Source organism: Ochotona curzoniae, unplaced genomic scaffold (assembly GCF_017591425.1).
Source record: "Ochotona curzoniae isolate NIBS_2020 unplaced genomic scaffold, NIBS_Ocur_1.0 scaffold_1037, whole genome shotgun sequence".
In the NCBI taxonomy this organism is placed as follows: domain Eukaryota; kingdom Metazoa; phylum Chordata; class Mammalia; order Lagomorpha; family Ochotonidae; genus Ochotona; species Ochotona curzoniae.
Window position 1 is genome coordinate 18,777,030 of NW_024467083.1, and position 21,014 is coordinate 18,798,043.

At 46.2% G+C, this 21,014-nt stretch overlaps 1 protein-coding gene across 1 annotated transcript; it reads right to left on the reverse strand.

Annotated features, from left to right (window-relative positions):
- Positions 1 to 2,729: 2,729 nt before the first annotated feature.
- Positions 2,730 to 6,741, reverse strand: LAMTOR5 (late endosomal/lysosomal adaptor, MAPK and MTOR activator 5). The gene is made up of 4 exons (XM_040998832.1): positions 6,627 to 6,741; positions 5,979 to 6,040; positions 3,546 to 3,663; positions 2,730 to 3,035 (listed from the first exon to the last, which is right to left on the reverse strand). Exons 1-4 carry the CDS (start codon positions 6,659 to 6,661, stop codon positions 2,975 to 2,977), a joined length of 276 nt encoding a protein of 91 aa, XP_040854766.1. The 5' UTR covers positions 6,662 to 6,741; the 3' UTR covers positions 2,730 to 2,974.
- Between the last annotated feature and the right edge of the window lie 14,273 nt (positions 6,742 to 21,014).

The window sequence follows — 21,014 nt, forward strand, 5'->3', positions numbered from 1 at the left end:
TAGATAACTTTTGTAAAGAAAGAATTTTTATTGTTAGTTACATCTTTGCCTGTATTTGTCCAGTTCTTGTTCAAGAAAGTTAATCACAGCAGCCTTGAGACTCTGGTCCTTAACAGGTCTGTTTGCAAGGTTTGCCACAGGCTGGTATCCAGGTCCTTAGATTGCATGAGACTTCTTGCCATTCCCTAAATGATAAGAGTGGCTCACTGTGCAGACTGTAAACACCATGGTTTGTGGTGAATGCAAACACATGTCTTTCCCTGAACTATGTTTGATATTGCTCTCAGAGGAAGCTTAAGGGACCAGTCCCACTCCTGGACTGAATCTCTAATGAGTTTCCCATTTGGCAATGCCTCACAGGTGTCACAGCTCATTTGCTTCAGGAATTAAGTGCATCTTGTGTTATTTTGGTGAAAAAGGATTCTTGGAAATTCGCGACTGGTGTCTTTTGCCCCATCCATCTTTTCCCTCAGCTAATTCTGTTTTATCCTTTTTTTATGATTTATTTAATTTTTATTGCAAAGTAAGATATATAGAGAGGAGGAGACAGAGAGGAAGATCTTCCATCCGATCATCCACTCCTCAAGTGAGCACAACGGGGCCGGTGCTGTGCCGATCCGAAGCCAGGAGCCAGGAATTTCCTCCAGGTCTCCCATGCAGGTGCAGGGACCCAAGCATTGGGCTGTCCTCCACTTCTTTCCCAGACCACAAGCAGGGAGCCAGAAAGGAAGTAGAGCTGCTGGGATTAGAACCAGATTCCCTATGGGATCCCTGCGTGTTCAAAATGAGGACTTTAGCTTGCAAGGCCACCACGCTGGGCCTGTATCCTGCTTTAATGAATAGCACACTCTGTCCTTGGAGCCCTGCTATTGAATCAATCAAACCTGATGTCTAGGCTCTCCAGAGAAAGAGGTTCTCTAGAGCAGGACCAAATTTTCCAGGGAGAAGATGATATTGAAATTGATTGATTCCAAGAAATTTGTGTTACATGATTATGGAAATTGAGAAGTCCAAGATCAGCTAGGGACCTTGGAGAGCTGATAACATAATTCTGTGCTGGCCTGAGTCCCCAGGCCTGAAAACTAGGCGATTTGATGATGTAACTCCCATTCCAAGTCAAAGTCTAAAGTCAGGAGGATTCTTCCTCAGACCTTTATTTTGTTATGGCCTTTGGTAGATTGCATGAGGCCTGCCTACCTGGGGGAGAGCAGTCTTTACTCAGTCTACTGATTCCAATGTAGGCCAGATCTTTGGGCACCTTGGGGCTCTGTTAAAACATGGTCCTAGACCATGGTCCTAGAAAAACCCATCATCCTTCAGCTTCCTCTTCACAGCCCGGAAATCAGCCATCTTCATCACCGAGTGTCCTGAATCCCCCCAGAAAGGGTGGTTGTGAGAAACTACTGAGAAAGATTGTTAATTTGTTCATTTCACTCAATAAGCAGTTACCTTCTATGTACAAAACTCTGCAGGACAGAGGGGTTCTGTTGTGAGTGCAAGATAACATAAGATGTGGCATGAAATGAGCAGGGACTGGGAAGTCATAGCAGGAATTGAAGATTTGTTCCGACTGCAAAGGTAGTCTTAGCGCTGTGCCTAGCACATAGTGCACACTCAGGCAGAGTTACTAAGCATTACCAGAAGGGCTCCTTGACTTCAAACTCAGAGTCAAACGCAAAGTATCTCTGCTTTGTGCTAATTATCTTGCAGAGACTGTTGTTCTTCAGCTTGGTAATACCCTTTAAGATTGAAGATTAACTAAATGCATGCAAATTGCTTAGTTATTTGTCTAGCATGCAACAAAAGCTCGGTATTGGGTCTCAGAAGTTTAAGAATTAAGATACATAGATGAGTAAAAGGAAGTTTTTTTCCCTTTGGAAGAAAAAATTAGCTCGGTCTAAAGATTAACTTTTAATTCCATTTTTATTATCAGCTGTCTAAAACCCATTGTAAATAAGATGCAGGATTCTTTAAAAGGTGCTATTCAAGTTCTTAAAGTTTTCTGCCCTTATAGTTGCCCCATACTTACTTCACAAACCAAACTGAAACATTTGCTGCCAGGTAGATATTCCTTCTGGATTATCCCTTTTTTTTTTTTTTTAATATACTATGTATGTCAGGTAAGTGTGCTGAAAACACACACACATATCCCTCCTGGCAGGTAAGACTAAGGGCCAGAGCCATGTCCTACTCAAAATCATGATCCTCGCCTAGCACCATAGACATTGTAGATGCCTACTGGTTTGAGATAAATATTTTGAAAATATTTCTATGTTGATAATTGTTAAAATGCTAAAGAACAACACTTGGAGGTCTTTTGTGCCTCTCTATGCAAATTCTTTTGTGAGCTATAAACACCGACAGTGTTGGTGCCTTATTTGGTGGCCTGCGTGGTTAAGAGGGCTATGTGTTGGGAGTCCTGACTCCCAACGGTGACTGCTAATCCCTTAGCTTTAGTCAGATGCCTGTAAAGCAGGGCAAACAAGAGTACCTAATGTATGGGGTTAATAGTGAAAATTAAGTGAATTTCTAGTATACAGCATCTTGTGATATGAACTATTATGAAGAAAAAAATGCTTGATTTCAATATTCATAGACATTTAAGCAGATGTGGATTGGGAAGCTTCAGAAAGTGGAAGTAGTTTGGAGACCTTTTTGAAAAAAATTATAATTTGATAATTTTTAATTGAACATTTAGTAAGAGTAGATAATCCAGAAAAAAATCAAGATTTCCTTCAAACAGATTTATTGGACATAACAAAAATTATAGCACAAGTAACTCGGATCTGCTTTACAACATGATCCTTAATAAAACTTAACAGGTCTGTCCACACAGTGTGAAAAAGCAACTAACTCTGAAATAAATAGGACAGTGCGCAGTGCATGTCAAATGAAGGGTCTAACTATGGGAACTTTACTAGTCTATAACACGCAGGACCAAGTTCCTGTGAGGTGCGGAGAGCCGAGCAGAGGGTCAGGAGGCCATTTTGTGCACTGCCACTGTGATGCCATCATGTTTCTGGATCATAATGTTCCTGAAGGACAAAGAGAATATTCCATAAAATATGACAAGCAGGACAAGATGTTGTCTGGTTTGTACAGTTTTAAAAAGCAGTGTATTTTGCAGCACACACACAACATCTGGGAAATATAAATGTAAAATACAAAACTGAAATGAGTCTTTAATTCTATTCCCAGACAACTACCGTTAATAATTTTCCTGGGTTTTTATTTGCATATATATATACATTATTTTTCCTTGTATAAAACTGATCACACTGCACAGTTTTTTTTTTTTTTTTTACTGATTTTCTCATTTCGTATTATTATGAAGACTCTGACTTGGAATACCTTTTGTACTTGTACTACTTTAGAAGTAGTTCCCACACTTTGATTAGTCTTTTATGCCACTTACTATTCTCCTTGGCAGGCTGACAGACATTAGCTTTAGAGATTCTTATGTTTCTATGAGTAAGGTGTCACTGATGCTTACAAGCAGACCTGTCACATGTGCCAGGGAAAAGGGTCTGCTGACATCTACTCACCCGTTATCTGATTCTAGACACACCACAGGAATGTCTGTGGGGTCAGAGGTAAGCTTAGCTGCTTGCTGGGCTAGCACAGATATCACTCCAGCATGCTCATCTGACAGCGTCCCACGGCCTGGAAAAGATGATACCAGGGCACCCGATTATCCACAAGTAAATACAGGAACAGTATCTCACTGAGTTTTTCAGACAAAAGCTTCAGTTCTTGGTCTCTTAAGTTAGATACTTACATGAAATGGTTTTTCCCATACACAGCTGACTACGTCAGTGAGAAAGCCAGGCAACAGTCCTTAAATCAATAAAGCCATAACTGGCACTCCATTTTCAAAGTTACTCCCATCACCAACTGTAAACACCTTTCTAGACAGACAAGGAAGCTGCAATTCAACTCAGAAACCTTGCCAAAACCAAAAAACTTGAGAGGTAAGATTGACAAAAAGCAACCAACAAGGGCAAGGGATTTGTTGAAACTAATTAATTCCTCACGGGAAATCTGATTTTCCTGAGATCAATCTCAAAGGACACCAAGTCTTTACTGAGGAGCCGTGCTGTAAGATCACCTTGATAAAACGTGTGGACATTTCTGTGGGCAATTAATTCTGCTGGAATAAGCTAGTTTATTGCTTTCAAATAACATTTTTTAAAACATAAGACAACATAATTGTCTTATTAATGTTTGTTTTAGTCTATATAAGAAAGCTTGTATTCCAAGTGTAAGAACTGCTACTTACTGTATAGTGTATTTCTGTACCTAACCGTGGCTAGGGAATTGACATGCTAGTCCTGCAGGGCCTGGGCATTTATTATTTTGGAGTAGCACAGGGAAGCATTCTTTTATTTTTTTTTTAAAGATTTATTTTTATTATTTTTTATTGTAAAGGCGGATATACAGAGAGGAGAGACAGAGAGGAAGATCTTCCATCCAATGATTCACTCCCCAAGTGAGCGCAACGGCCGATACTATGCCGATCCGAAGCCAGGAGCCTCTTCCGGGTCTCCCACGCGGGTGCAGGGTCCCAAAGCTTTGGGCCATCCTCGACTGCTTTCCCGGGCCACAGGCAGGGAGCTGGAAGGGAAGCGGGGCTGCTGCGATAGAACCGGCGCCTATATGGAATCCCGGGGGTGCAAGGCGAGGACCTTAACCACTTGCGCCATTGCGCCGGGCCCAGGGAAGCGTTCTTGAAGGAAATCATTTAGTTTTGAGTTTCACATTTGATTTGTCTTTCCTTCAGTGATCCTGTCAGTCACTTCAAAAAATCTGCCTTTTTTCTCCAAATGACCGATTTGTGTGTAAAACATAATTGAGTGTTATACCTCTTAAGGTTCACCTTCTAGCAATAAATTCAGGGCTTTTATAAGTTTTTGCACTAGGAGGAAGAAGTGCTGGGCTCACAAAGTATTAGATTGCTTTTGAAACTTGTCACTCTGGACTTCCTTCCTTATCTGGGACTGCTATAATTTATTGAGACTTACATGGGTGTGGTGCTTTATAGGTATTATATAAGCTCATGGCATTGTGTCTTAAGAGGCTCTGGAGCCTGATGCAAATTCTAGCTCATCTACCACCTTAGCAAGTTACTTAACTGCTGAGCCTCAAATCTTCTATCTACCTCCCAAGGTTGGTCGGAGGAACGAATGAGTTACAAGTATATGTAAGGCATTTAGTGTGGTGCCTGGGACAGAGTTAAGAGCACAATAATCTTAATTCTGCAATTGTTGGTAAACAGCACACCAGTAAACAGTCTTTGGTGGCTGGCCCTGTGGTGTGGTATGTGTGGTGCTGGCATCCTGTGTGCCACAGTTCAAGTCCCAGCTGCTCCACTTCTAATCCTGCTCCCTGCTAATGACAGTGCTATGGAAGATGACCCAAGTGCTTGGGGCCCCGCCACCCCGTAAATATCTGGATGAAGCTCCTGGCTCCCTTGCTTCAGCCTGGCCATCCTGGGGAGTGAAACTGGATGGAAGATCTCTCTCTCTCTCTAATTCTTTCAAATAAATAAATCTTCTAAAAAACGGAAGAAAAACAGCCTCTAAAGATTCTTTTGGTGTGAACAACTAGCAAATTAAACAGGAGATTGAACTCAGCAGTGTCCAGCTCAGAAACTTTATTCCCATGGTTTACTCTCACTGTTAATGTATTTGGACTAAAACACTGTACCCACCCACTGCAGGGATGTGTGGAAAGGCTCACATGCAGCAAATAGTTGTGTCTTGATCCAATTTGAAATAAATTACATACTAGAACTGCAAGAAACATGTCTCAATGTACTGTTTTTACTATTTGGAGATCATCTCTTACCCTTCTGAAAAGTACCTAAGAAGTGGTGAAATTAGCAGGAAATAAAAACTAAAGAATGACAGCACCCCTGACACCACAGGGCGGCATCAGATGCTGTGCTGTCCACAAAGGAGTTGGCACAAGATACTTACAGCCCAGATTAAGACCTTGTGAATCTGTGCACAGGACTCCGACAATGGATGGATTCTTCATTCTAATTCCAGAAACAGGAGAGGGGAAGCAGATGGCATGAGGAACCAGATTTAAGTGATGGAAACACATAGGCCTGCCGTTCCATCAGGCGGGCTAAGGGCTTTCCAGGGGGTGCTTCCCATCACCCCCACAACCCCAGGGCAACATCAGAGTTTGGATTTAAGCCAGTTGCCCGTGAAAGAATCTGCTAGGCTTTGAAAGCTGGGTTTCGGAGGCTTTAAAAAGTCGAGAAACGGGTAGGAGTCGCCTCCCGGAAGGTGGGAGGGTGGTGTGTGCCTGACGCTCCGGCAACTTCCCACTGGCAGAGCCGTGAACGCGCTCGAAAAAGTCAAGAAGCGCTTCACTAAAGCAGGGGCAGGTGACACAGGGGAGTGGGGGTCGACCCCTTCCGAACGCCCTCCCCTCACGCACCAAGCCCCCGGTTCGCTCTGCCAGAGAAGCGGCGGGGCTATTTCCGGTCGCCCGCCCCGCAGCGCAGGGCGGCCCTCATCTCGACTGCCCGGGTCGCGCGGCGTCTCCGAGCGGCCCGGCCGGCTCTCGCCCGTTGTCCCGCAGCTGCAGCCCGTCGCGAGGCCCGCGCTACTCACGTGTCCTCCAAGTGCTGCTCCAAGGTCGCCTCCATCCCGTCCCCAGCTCAGGACCCCGGAACGCGTCCTGCCCCGAACCTCGGCGCGCCCCAGTCACGTGACGCGAGCCCGGACGGCGCCTCGGACGGGACAAACTTCACCGCGGCACCACGTCCGAATTCCCGGAGTTGCGTTTGGCCTGCAGAACCCGGCTCCCCGGCGTCGTGTTCTGTCCGTGCATTTTATCCATCTGTCAGAACAGTCAGGTTTGACATGGACGGTGGAACAGGTGGGGAGAAGAGACGGGGCCTCTGGGGAAGGGCGCTCCCAAGGACGAGGAAGCCCCAAGAGGGGCGCTGGCTAAACGTGTCGGCAAATTTAACTCACACATCGATTCTTTCCTGTGACGGGGCACAGGAAAGTTTGGGGAAAGAAAGCAGCAGGGTGTGGGACCTAACTTCCAGGGAGAACTGGTGTGGGACTACCTTAAAAAAACGTGAGAAATTATAAAACGATGAAAAACAAGGGAAAGAAACTACTCATCCTCCCAGCGTCCTCAGATGACCACGAATCCTTTCAGAAGGTTGTTTCCAAAGCTGTACTTTAAATGTCTTGCTTCTTTCTTTCCTAAGTGAACTTGGTGGTGTATAATGGACATATAATTCTACGAGAACTTTCTCATAGAACTTAGCATAAATGCCTTTCTATGTCAACAAATACTTATTTTTTCTTAGCTGCAAACGATTCTACATTACAGCTGCACTTTAACTGACTCGAACAACTCGCAGTTAAGGTGCAGTTAAATTACAGCATCCCTGCCCCCACCCCTTGTGGATATTATTACATTGCTGGGTGCATAACCCCTAAGCCACGTCTTTGTGCAGATTTTTCCTTTTAAGTTCCCAGAAATGGAATGAGTGGGCCAAAGGATCTATTTTAAGGACCTTTTAGGCATAACTTGTCAGAAAGGAGGTGCCAACCCACACTCAGACCTGTAGCACTGTGGTGAAAACAGGAGTGTGCTCCCGGGCACATCATGGGTGAGCATCTCCTTCCGCCTTGTATTAACTTTCTCCAGGGCTCTCCCCTGGCTGACAGGAGTTCAAGTCCCCCTTCATTTCCTAGGGTCCCACCAGGTGACACGTGTGTGGGGAGGGAAGCCTCGTGGCATTGCACGACCGCCCCCTTGTGGCTCCATGTGTGTGACACGTCGCAGGCGTGAGTCTTCCCAGTTCTGATTGGTATTGTTTTTTAAAATTCCAAACAGAACTACCATGTTAACCGTGATATAGAATCTTCTAGTAGCCACCTTAGAAAAGTAGAAAAATGAGTTAACTTGTAACTAACAAAGTGCTTACACCTCTGGGCAGTATAGTCAAACTTTGCCTAACAGAAAGTTTTCAAAATCCAGTGTGTTATTTCATGCTTACAGCACTTTTCTGTTAAGATGAACTACATTTCTGGTGCCCAATAGCCAGAGAGGTGAGGGCTGTGGCACAAGCCAATGTCTCTTTGGGGACCTCTGCTTATCAAGGGCTGCAGGTTACTGTTTAAGCTGCCAGGAATGCCTTTGAAGGGAAAAGGAGAGAGGATGGCAAGCATGGCAGTGGGCCCAGGTGTCCTTGCTGATTCACTCTCCAAATGGTGTCAACAGTTGGGATGGACCAGGCTGAAGCCAGGAGCCAGGGATTCCATCTGGATTTCCTATGTGGGTGGCAAGGGCCCAAACACTTGAGCTGTTCTCTGCTGTTGTTTCCAAACCGATAGCACAGAGATGGTTTGGAAATGGAGCAGTTGGGGCTTGAACCAGCACCTGTATGACATGCTTTACTTGCTACATCACAACACTGGTCCCTGTGACTTTTTCTTTTCGCTCTTCAATGAGAGGAAGATCTCTGTACCAGGCTAATCCTCTGTCTGCAGTGCTAACATTGTGTATGGACACTGGTTCTTGTCCCGACTGCTCTGCTTTCCATCCAGCTGCCCACTTGTGTCCTAGGAGGGCAGCAAAGGATGGCTTATTGCCTTGGGTCCCTGCACCCACATGGAAGACCTGGAAGAAGCTCCTGGTTTCCAGCTTTGGATTGACTCAACTCTGGTCATTGAGGCCATTTGGGGAATGAACCTGTAGATGGAAAACCTCTCTCCCTCTCTTTGCCAAATAAATAAATAACCTCTCTCTTTCTCTATTAAATCTGCCAAATAAATAAATAAATATATAAATAAATCTTTAAAAGATCCTGGCTACTCATGCTCACTACATTTATCCTCTGCTGTCTCCCCTTGAACGTGTGCTTGGAAAATGAAAATCCCACCAAGAATGGGGAGTGGGAAGCAATGCAGGAGGACCTCTCACTGCCTCTAGCTGTCAGGATCAGGACCACCCTGAGTGGTACCTCCAGTACAGCTGTGGTAGTGGAGCCCCCTTCTGAGTGCAGAGAGTTCTAATCTTGGTGCTGTCCTTGCAGGGCTGTGGGTCACTCTTCCAAGGGCTTTGAATAAGCCCTCATGTGCCATCAGGGGGCACCAAGGCCACAGAAAACCCTGCTCAGGTGGAGGTTGTGGAGGGAGAGCAGGGCATCCCTGAACCTGCAGGGCTGCAGGTGAAGGAAGCAGGGCACAGTGTTACCAGGTGCATGGCCTTGGAGTCAACAGATGCAGATTCGAGTCCTGACTTGGCTCTTGCCTCTTTATGTGAACTACTGAGCCTCAGATGTTTCCTGTGCTGGAGGGGGGCGGGGGTGGTACCCTTATCTACCCCAGCAGTTATTCAGGGTATTATACAATATTCTTTGTGCAAGATGAGTTGTTCATCCCAGGAGTCATATATGAGCTTTGAAGAGTCCAAGTGAGAAAGAATGTGTTTCCTGGAGTTGCTTGCACTAGGGGAGGGAGCTGACAGGGTCAATGGTGGTAAGAGGCAGCTGATGGCTATAACCTCAGTCTAGTGCTGTCCAGCTGTACTGTGCTCAGTGACATAAAGATGTTGTATGGGCCCTTCAGAGAGGCCCATTTAGTATATAAAAATTTTAAAATACAGCGAAGCAAAAAATCACCTGAAATTGCAGCCCTAATGTGAATGTGACAGGAAGAAAGAGATAGAACTGGAATATGGTGGAGCCGGGGAAAGACCTGTCACCAAAATCACAAGAAACATGCCAGCAGGTGTGTGTTGATTTGTTCGAGTTACAGTATAGGACATTGGAGGGGAGCAGGCAGGGGTTGGGGCACACCCCTATCCTAATTAATGGTGGACCTAGATACAAAGCCGGCCTCTCTCTTGATACTGTAGTGCTAATCTCAACGGTAGAATGTATGGCAGGAGTGGCCACTTGGTTCTTTGTGCTCTTATGACAGTCTGAGTAAACTGATATCTTTGTCTGTTTGTAAGGTCTGCTAGTCAAAGAGACATTGCAGACGGATGGCAGAAGGGTTGGTTGGGAAGGTCACCCTTGCAGAGACAAAGGTGAGAACAAATGAGCTTTCCAGCTTGCTCGTAGCCTCAATACCTAGCTAACTAGAATATCCCTCCCCACCTAACACACACATATATGCACAACATGGGTCACTTTGCACCCTTCTAAAGTCCGCTTTACATCTCTGAGTCTGACCTGTAGGTGACGCTCAGTAAAAGTGTTTGGAAGGAGCCAGTGGCTACTCCAGTCCAAGCCTATTGAAGCAATGGTTTTGGGCAAGAGAGTGGGTTAGGGGCTGTAAGTGGATGGAAATTGATGCTGGAGGACCCTGTCTCTTATGGTTTAGAGCTGAGCCCAATCTCTGAGAGACTCAAGCATACTTCAGATGCTTTGGGGTGGCCTACAGAAGTGTCAGTGCAGGCAGCCGTATTCCTGCCATTATTATTAATTTTGTTGTGGAGGATGAACGAGCTGCAGACTTCTATACGTAAGTCTTCATGAGATGCCTGCCTAATGCAGCCGTGACAAATGGGATCATAGCCCTTATGAATAAAAAAAAGATAAACCTGGTATGAAAAATTGTAGGTCACAGCAAAGAAAATTTAGAGGAGCTGATAGAATACCCTGCCCTTAATTAGACTGTCTGCACCACACATCACATCAGCCTTAATGCCAAGATTTATTGGTCTTGTGATAGGGTAAATGAAATAAGAGCTCAAAAATGAATGGAAAAGAAATTACCTATGTTAAGATGTATTTGTACATCAAGGATGTGCATCAAGGCCTTTTTCCAGATGCAGGCTTAATGCTTCTTTGGTTCTGCACCTACATGTGTCACGTCCCCTTAGTCCTAGGTGGGTTTCACAGACCCTGGGTGTGGGCCAGCAATGGGGTTATCTCTGCTGTTGCCTTGGAAATATCCTTCTTGGACAGTGAGGCCACCTACAAGTTTACTGCTCCTTACATCAGGAAAGAGACAAGACAATGTTGCGGAGACCAAGTGGCCTGCCAACTCTGTCAATCTCACTGTGGAGCAGAATGGAACAATACCGTGATGATGAGAGCAGGATGTGGCTTCTTAGACTCTTGAGCTGTTTAAACTGGAGTCTCATGCTGATGGAGTAAGGGTGGAGACTTGATCTGATTACGGCATCTGGGAAGCAGGCCTAATAGGAGGTCTTCAGCTCCTTGGGGTCTTGCTCTCAGAAGTAGGTCTCACAAGACAGTCGATTGTACACACTGTGTGAGTCCTCTCTCTGCTTCGTGCCTCATGCTTGATCCTCTGCACACATTCTGCTCTGATCAGACGTCAGACTCATGTGGCCACTTGATCTTTGACTGGGAGCCTCCAAAACTGTAAGCCTCAGTAAACTGTTTTCCTTCCTAAGCAGTTCTACTCAAGTGTTTTAGTTAAAGTAGCAAAAAACAAACTAGTGCCTGATGCCCCTGCTATGAGATTTCCACCAGACAGGGCACGTCAAGCCCCTGGCGCTGTGCCCAGCACCACTGAATGCCCTGAACAAGTAAGACCCCTGTGGATGTTAGGATCTCAAGGAGCAGCACCTGGAGTAGATGTGAAGCTGACTCTCCTTCAGGCTGTCATTGGCAAGCCACAAAAGCTGGCTGCAGCCCACGGAGGATAAACAGTAGCTTGCGGAATGATTGAGATGGCTGAAGAGTGCATCTGAAGCTTCAAAGGGCAAAGCTCTAAACCATACACGCCAGGAAAAGCTTGGCTCCCCTGGCCCGTCTGGTCCTCTGACCATAATGGGATCGTTGCAGGAACTGAACACTATGACTTCTACTGCCCTTGAAGCTGGCTGTCTCTGCTGGTACCCTTGCCATAAAGCAGGATTTTCCCAGGACCTCTGAGCTGAGGTTTCATGTAGGTGAACTTCAGCGATGGAGCCCTGATCACATGCCTGGCTTCTGTTACCCAAGAGGCTAAAGAAGAAAATTTTTGCTTCCTAAGAATGTCTTGAACATGCTCCAAACACAGTAAATCCCTTTGCCTGGGGTTGGGCAGCAGGAAAGCATTTAAGGGTGTTCCTGGAGGGCTGCTGGCTGGGCAGGGGAACTCTTGGGCTTGACACCCACAGCTCCTTGCACATCTCTGTTGGGCAGTGTGGCCAAGGGAAGTGTGCTTTCTGCTCTGTTCTACCGGGAATTTGGGAGTTGTTGGTCATTTTCCTTCATGTGTGCCTAGAGAGGCAGGCCTCAGAAATGCAGCTCTGAGTCCTGTCACCTGCTGCATCCTCTGCGGAGATGTACAGGTCTGTCTTTATGCGATGTCTGTCCCTGGTTTGCCAAGTCTTGCACTGACAGCCATAGTAAGTCAGGCAGGGCTTTCTCGCTGTAGGAGCCCATATTCCACACAGCAAATAAGCTAAAGATTTCAACAACAACAAAACAACTCATGCTGAATTTTGGGTAATAGAAGCGCTTCCAACCAATGACCAGTCCCAACAGCTTGTCCATTTTTCCTTGTTCAGAGCCTGGAGCCAGCACTGCTATTTCCAGAGTCCAGAGTGGGGGGTGTCGGGGGCAGGCATCTGTCCTTCTCCATCCCTGTCAGGGACAGATCTGCTTCTGGGAGGGAAGAAAGGAGAGGAAGGGGAATAATTTTTTTTTAAAAGATTTGTTTCTCTTTTTTCTGAAAGGCAGAGATGCAGAGAGCAGGTGTTCTATCCATTGCTTCATTCCCCAAATGGCTGCAACATCTGGAGCTAAACCAATCCAAAGCCAAGAGCTAGGAGCTTCTTCAGGCTCTCCCACACAGGTGCAGGGGCCCAAAGTCTTGGGCCATCGTCCTCTGCCTTCCCAGGCCACAAGCAGAGAGCTGGATCAAAACTGTAGAAGCCAGGATGAGAAGTGGCACCCATATAGAATGCTGGTACTACATTGACATGTGGAATAGTTTTATCTATCTATCTATCTATCTATCTATCTATCTATCTATCTATCTATCTATCTTACAAAACCATCAGACTTTAAAATTGTGATGTTTCTGAAACTTGAATGATTTGCCTTTGCCCCCACGTGATGCTTAGGCCAGCACCTGGTTCCCACAGATGTCTGTTATATGGTGAACAACCCCTCTGTGAAAGTAACAGGATGCTGGCCCTGGCAGCCCTTCTGCCAGGACAAAGAGACAAAGGGGCAGACCCAAGCTTTAGCAGCATGAAGGTGGCTGCTTTGCTCACTGCTGTACTCCATTTCCACGGATTCACCTCAGCTTTAGCACCTGTGGTCTTGTCAGTCTTTCATTCAGGAATATTGCATTTTTCTTGTACTTGGAAGACAACAAATCAACATTAAAAAAAGCACATCCATTCATACATGTTAATCACTTTTTTTTTGCTTGTACTGAAAATCTATTTGAAAGAGAGATTGAGAAAGTGAGAAAGAGACGCACAGAGATCTTCTACCTGCTAGCTCAAGCTTCAGATGATGACAACAGATGGGGTTGGTCCAGGCAGAGGCCAGCAGCTCAGAGTCTGGGTCTCCTATGTGGGTGCAGGGGCCCAAGCACTTGGGCCCTCCTCCACTGCTTCACCAGGGTTATTAACAGGGAACTGGATTGGAGGTGGAACAGCCAATACTCAAACCTGTGCTTGAATGTGGGATGCCAGCTTCTCAGGTACCAGCTGCATGACAATGCTGACTGTATGTTGTCTCATTTTAATGGCACACTCACTCCCTAAGGGATGTCTGCCCCTTCAGCCAGGTTAGACAGTGAAGGCCCATCAGTTCCCTAAAGTGGCCAAGGCCACCCTCTCCCCATCTCACCTCTGAGCAATTCTAACAACTTGTCCCTGTGCTTCCAGACACTGCACTATAAATCAGCAGCCACACTGACTCGGGCCCATCAGTGCTTTCCCCCAGGAAAAAGTCAGGAACAAGGAGACTGATGTCTTGTTGATATTTTCACTTGCCAAAGGAGAGGAGAGACAGATGTAATCCCCTCTGTCAAGATGGAGATGGGCTGATGTGCAAACAGCATGGATTACTTTAAGGAGATAGCAGTTTGTCACTCTGGACAAGAGAATATAAAATGAGGAATGAGGACTGTTGCTCTTTATGAATTGGTAAAAACATTCAGCAGCCAAGGCAATGTCTATGGAAAGAAGCAGCAAGGTCTCAGGCCCTTTGCTGCTTGTTTTCTCCCAAGACTCGATGATGTTTTATGTATACGACACCCACATAGGACAAACTTCTCTGCCCCTCCAAAAACAGCTAACAGGGGCTGATGTTGTGGCCCAGCAGGTTAAGCTGTTGACTTCCCTGCCAATATTCTATGTGAGTACTGGTTTGATTGCCAGCAGTTGAGGATAGCACAAGTCTTTGGGTCCCTATGCTCAAGTGAAAGTCCTGGATAGGATTCCAGGCTCCTGGCTTTGGTCTGGGCAGTCCTGGCCATTGTGGCCATTTGCGGGAGTGAACCTAAGGATGGAAGATCTTTCTCTGCCACCAGCTGTGTGTGTGTCTGTCTGTCCCTCTATAATTCTGCCTTTCTAGTAAATAATAAATCTTAGAAAAATAGTTAGTGATGAATATAAGTTCTGAGAATTGTATTATTATTTTGTGTGATTAGTGAGTGTTCTTACACAAACCCAAATAAGCTAAATTTTAAAGGCGTGCTGTTTTCCAGACAGTACTCCATTTTGCTGCTGTAATGACTCAGGAGGACACCGTGGACGAGGAGCTAGGCCATCTGTGACTGAGTCCTCCGGCAGTGCCCTGGTGTTGTGTGCTCACTCAAGTGCTTGATGGGTGGAGGTTCCTCACTGTGTCAGATCACAGCAGGTTCAGCTACAGGCTGTGCACTGCCTGAAGAACAGACTCTTGCCCAGTCTGAGAAGCCTTGACATCTGCATGCCTGTGGCCTCCTTGGGCTCTTTCAGGCCTTTATCAGGGAACTCCCCCCACCCCATCTTGGAAGACTTTCTCAGGTGAGGAGTTTTCCAATACCGTTGGCTTCTCTGGAATTCCCCCGAACAGCTCAGCTGACTTCACATTAGCACTTGCATCACTCGCTTTCACATTCCATGATGGGTCAGACTCTTGAATCACTGGTCCTCCTGGGACTGGCAGTAAATTTTGCTTCATAGATGGGCAGTGCCTTTTGGCATTGCAGACTTTCTGCTCTGGCTGGGACTGTCATGGTATCAATGCAGATACATACCTTTGGTCTTCAGATCGGGCGAGTAGAAGTCTCTCTCCATGCCTGAGGAGGACAATCTCTGAGTATTTCCTGGCCCCACTGCTGTCAAGGAAGCCTACCCTTCCCAGCTTCCATCCCGTTGCCCCAACCTTCAAGGTCACTGTCGTGGACAGGCTGAGACCTGTCTGACTGATGAGGCTCAGCCGTTGCTGAGTTTCCACCTCCGTTGTCCTTAATCACCTCTGATTTGGTTTCCCAGCCACTCTCTGTGTCCTCTGACTGGTGATAATCATGGGGGACCTCGGTGCTGAGCATCCGTGATGGACAACACAATGTGAGATTATATTCTGCATAGGAGAAAACACAAAATGTGATGAAGAGTTAGGTCAATGTCACTGCAGCACACACTTTAATAGGAAGAACTTATTTAAAAAGTTCAAGCACACTGTAAAATAATAATTAAAGTATTGGCACAGTTGGGATGGCATTGTGGCAAATTAAGCCACTGCCTCTGACTCTGACATCCCATGTAAGCACTAACTTAATCCCCAGCTGCTCTGCTGGTCCAGCGCCCCACTGATGCATCTTGGAAAGCAGCTGATGATGGCCCAAGTGTTTGGGCCCTTGCCTCCACCTGGAAGACCTGGATGGAGTTTCAGGTTCCTGGTGACAGCATCCACTTGGGGAATGAAACAGCGGATGGAGCTTTGTCTCTGTAACTCTGCCTTTCAAATAAATTAATAAATTTTTAGCAAAAATATCTTGCCTAGTAACCAGCAGCATAGTGATTTATGATCACTTTCAAGGTTTATGTCTCAGACACAGTGGTGGGTACTCATGACCAAGCATTGCCATTAGCACAAAGTCCTGGGCCACATGACAACACTGTGAGAACTATGGGCTTACTAATGGGCATGAAGGTCTCAGCTCCCAAAAGATTTTCCAAGACTGGGTGGTCGATATGGGGTCTGACTATTATTCTCTAGAGTTTTAGGCATGACATCAGGTAGATGTTGTTATCTTTTTTTTTTTTAAGATTTATTTATTTTTTTGAAAGTCAGATATACAGAGAGGAGGAGAGACAGAGAGGAAGATCTTCCATCCGATGATTCACTCCTCAAGTGACTGCAATGGCCAATGCTATGCCGATCCGAAGCCAGGATCCAGGAACTTCTTCCAGGTCTCCCACACAGGTGCAGGGTCCCAAGGCTTTGGGCCGTCCTCGACTGCTTTCCCAGGTCACAAGCAGGGAGCTGGATGGGAAGTGGAGCTGCCGGGATTAGAACTGGTGCCCATATGGGATCCCGGCGCGTTCAAGGCAAGGACTTTAGCCGCTAGGCCACGCCGCCAGGCCCAATGTTGTTATCTTCAGCCCCACTTTACAGACATGGGAAACTGATGCTTACTGAGGTCAGCTGGTTAAAGGTTATCTAGCTGGTGAGGTGGGGAAATCAATGCAGGGCTGACCCAGCCACACACACAAGGCATGCACACTCCTTGACCCCAGAAATAGTCCTGCTAGCCCTGCAGCCCTCTCACTGCAGCCTTGGCCAGGCCCTAGGGAGCCCTGCAGAGCTGAACGGGGGTTAATATACACTTGGTAGCTGTAAAGGCTGAGCCACGGCCAAGGGGCAGAGAGCCTGGACATACCTCCTTCAGGGGATCTGGAGAACTGAGGCCCAGGCAAGCAGGTGCTAAAGCTCCCTCTGGCATAGAGTTCCAGGCAAGGACATACACAGCCAAAACCAAGGTCACTCCTGGACTGCGGCCCTCAATCTCTGTGACCAAAAGCAAATTTGCTCATCAACCCTGCTGTGGAGCTGACAGCAACGGCTGCTCTGTCTCGGGCTTGTTTGCTCCGCATCCCTGTGATTGATGCTGGTGACATGTGGAGGCTGTCAGCAATATATTTCATCGAGGTTTGTGGAGGAGAGTGGCAGCCAGGGAAAGCGGCTTCCTGGTTAAGGCAGAGCAGGAGATGTCCTGAAATGCTGATGGAAACGCCTTGTCCTGCCATTTGCTATGGAACCAAGGGACATTGGGAGCGGTTGGACTAACCTGGAGCTGGAGTAGGGGCCTCTCATGGGATGGTGAGAAGAGAGACAATGCGTGCAGGGAGCTTCTCCTGGACCAGTTTCACCGCTGACAAGTCAAGGGACTTGGCTGAATAACACCACAAGAGAGGAAGCCAATTGTAAGGACAGCCCTCTCCCTACTGTTTTCAGGACCCCAAATGTCTGATACAAACCCACATTTCCACTGACCACAAGTCCTTGGAGTAATCATGTGGTGAAGTTCAAAATGACTATGTTTGGTTTTGACAATTTTTTTTTATATAGTTGACAAAGAAAGAGAACACTCCCATCAACTGGTTTATTCCCCAGATCCTATAGCAGCTGGGACTGGGCCAGGCTGAAGCCGGGAGCCAGCACTCGGCCAGCCTTTCCCATTTGGGTGGCAGAGACCCAACTACTTGAACCATTATCACTGCCTCCCACGGTGCACATTAGCAGGAAGCTGGCATCAGAAACAGAGACAGAACTTGAACCCAGGCATGTGCGATAAAGTGCTTTCTTAACTGCAGTGTCAACTCTCCACCCCAGGGCAAGCTGTTCGAATCCCCCACCAGGAGTGATCCTCTCCTTGGCTTCCTCCTGAAACACTATGTGTCATTCTCATTACCGCTAGAACATAATGTTCACAATTTAAAAACTCAGCTCTCCAGTAAGTCTACAAAACTTAGCAGCTCTTGAAGGAAGGACTCATTTAGGAAATAAAGTTGACTCAACATGCACTTTGAAGAACTGGGCATTTATAGGCACTTGAAATGTTGAAATAAAATGTCTAGTTTATAGGTGAAAAGGATTGTACCTGCTTTTTATTTTTTATTTTTAAGGAAGATTAATTTATTTTTTATTGAAAAGGCAGATTTACAGAGAGAAAGACACATCTTCCAAATGGCTGTAACAGTCAAAAGTGAGCTGATCTGAAGCCAGAAACTAGGAGCTTCCTGGTGTCTCCTGTGTGGGCACAGTCCCAAGACTTTGGGCCATCCTCTACTGCTTTCCCAGGCCACAAAAAGGGAGCTAGATGGAAAGTGGAGCAGCTAGGACACAAAGTAGTGCCCATATGGGATCTCTTGAAATGGGAGGATTAATATATTGAACCATTGCACTGGGCCTGGATTGCCCTTGTTTTTACGTTAATGATTTTTTTTGACAATGATGCCAAGGCCATTTAGTGAGAAAGGAGCAGACTTGTAAACAAATTGTGTTAGGACAACCGTATATCCACTTGCAAAATAATGAAGTGGGATCCTTACCTTGGAACACAAGCAAGTATGAACTCCAATAGGATCAAAGACCTAAGTAAACCTAAAGATGAAAACCATAAAGCTTTTCAAAGAAAACCTGGGAAGATCTTGATAACATTTTATTTGACTATAATTCCTTGGAAATGATACCAAAAGAAAGCAATTAAAAAGAACAAATTGCACTACATTAAAATGGAAAACTGCTGTGCATCAAAAAATACTACAGCCAGAATGAAAATGTGCCCCAAGGACTGGGAAGAAACACCTGTAAACTGTGCATCTGCTAAAGGGCTTCCCATCCCAGATCTATAAGTTTCTTACAGTTACCTGGTTGTGAAAATTGACAATGGATGGGGCTACCGCTTGGGAAACCTGCATCCCACTTTGGAGTGCCTGAGATGGAGTTACACCTTGACTGTCAGCCAGTCCAGCTTCCAGCAAATGCATCAATGAGATGAGAGACCTGGCCCCTGGCTTTGGCCTGGCCCAGCCCTGGCTGTTGTGGCTTTTGGAAAGTGGGTCCGTGGATAGCATTTCTCCTTTCTTTGTCACCCTGCCTTTCAAATAACAAATAACTGTTCTGGGCCCGGCAGCGTGGCCTAGCAGCTAAAGTCCTTGCCTTGAACGTGCCAGGATCCCATATAGGCACCGGTTCTAATCCCAGCAGCTCCATTTCCCATCCAGTTCCCTGCTTGTGGCCTGGGAAAGCAGTCAAGGATGGCCCAAAGCCTTGGGATCCTGCACCTGCGTGGGTGACCTGGAAGAAGCTCCTGGCTTCTGGTTTCAGATTGACTCAGCTCCAGCTATTACGGTCACTTGGAAAGTGAACCATTGGACAGAAGATATTTCTCTCTGTCTCCCCTCCTCTCTGAATATCTGACTTTGCAATAAAAAAAATAGAATAATTTAAAAAAAAACCTAGAAAGTAACAAGTGATTTTAGAAATTAAAATCCTTATGTGTTCTCATTGGGAAGGTAAATTGATACCACCCCCTGTGAAAAACTTACGTGTACTATATAATCTAGAAGTTTCACTTTGGGACATTTATACCACAAAGCATCAAAAGTAAGGACTCATGTCAATCCTTGTACATCCATGTTCCTGGCAACTTCATTCAGAACATATAGAAGATGGGAGTGTCCTAAATGTGAATCTGTAGATGAATGAATAAACAAAATGTGGGGTCCGTGCACACAATGGAATATACTTCAGCCTTAAAAATGATAGCAGATTCAGATGCTTGCTACCATATGGATGGACCTTGAAGTCATGAAAAAACAAATCCTGGGGGAGTCAATCCACTTAGGTGAGGTACTGACAGTGGTTAGAATCACAGAGACAGGGGACTGCGGAATACCGGGGAGGGGAGAAAAGGGAAGGACTGAGGAATTGGGGTTTCCTGGACTTAGAGTTTCAATTTTGCCTGGTGAAGATTTCTGGAAATGCATGGTGGGGATGGCTGCCCAGTCCTGTCAGTGTGCGTGTCAGTGACTGTGCTGCCAACCGGCTGAGATGGCCACTTGTATGTTATCTGTTTCTACAACCATTGAACATTTTTAAAACAAACAAAATCAGGCAACTAAAATTCATTATTTCAGTGTTGTCTTTTCTATTGGAGAGAAATTATGTCTCTTTACTGAATGACAAATTAGCAGGTAACCTCACAGAGTCCAAGCCCTTCATTAATGGAATTAGCCAAGTCCAAGGGAGCAGCTGCATTTCCCAGGGCCACTAACCAACCCTAAGGTAGCCTGTGAAATGACCCCAAAAGTGACATTGGAAAGACGGGCTGGGAGCTCCTGGCCTTGTCGCCAAGGGCTGCATGCTCGGTTCCACGACCCAGTCATCTAAGTCCTTGTTTTTCCTTCATTTCTCTTGAGATTGGGGACTCAGTCTTATTAAGATTCACCTCCTTGCCATGGGGTGGGCTACTGAAGAATGAGCCTCAGCTCCAGTAGTTTGCAAGCAGCAGGCATGTGTTTTCTCTGTCCCTGTGACTGTGGCTGCCCTGTTGTTTCCCAGGCCTCACCCTTCCCTGCCACTGTGAGACTGAAGTTATATCCTGGGTGTGCACTGGACACCAGGGCTGCCGTATGGTTCTGGTCTAATCGCTTACATAAGGAAGGAGTTACTAGATGCAAACATAGAGGTGACACAGATAATAAACAAAATGGGTGGAAGGCACATGGGCAGGCACATGGGTGTGCTTCCTTGCTTTTCTTGGAAGAGATGCCCTAGGAGCTCTGCATGGCCACGAGCTGTGGCTCGCGGGCTGGGAGGTGGGTGAGAACATGGTCTTCAGGGTCTGCAGCTTTGCTAGTGAGAGGAGACAGCTGCCATTGGCTGGAGCCAGGACATTTCCTCCCAAGAGCCGGGGTGGAGGCCCTGGGTCAGCAGGCCCCATAGAAGAAGAAGCCAGGATCTGAGATGGCCTTTGAGAAAGGAGCGAATGGCTCTTTTATTGCCATTTTGGAAGACTCTCCCGGCTGTTTCCAATTAATTTTTTTGACAGATT

Bases quoted from the DNA above. Each gene is read 5' to 3' on its own strand.
- LAMTOR5 (XM_040998832.1), bottom strand. From the start codon at position 6,661: ATGGAGGCGACCTTGGAGCAGCACTTGGAGGACAC. The intron at 6,041-6,626 runs GTGAGTAGCGCG...TTCTGGAATTAG, and splicing joins GAGCAGCACTTGGAGGACAC to AATGAAGAATCCATCCATTG. The intron at 3,664-5,978 runs GTAAGTATCTTG...CATCTTTTCCAG, and splicing joins ACAAGGTCTTAATCTGGGCT to GCCGTGGGACGCTGTCAGAT.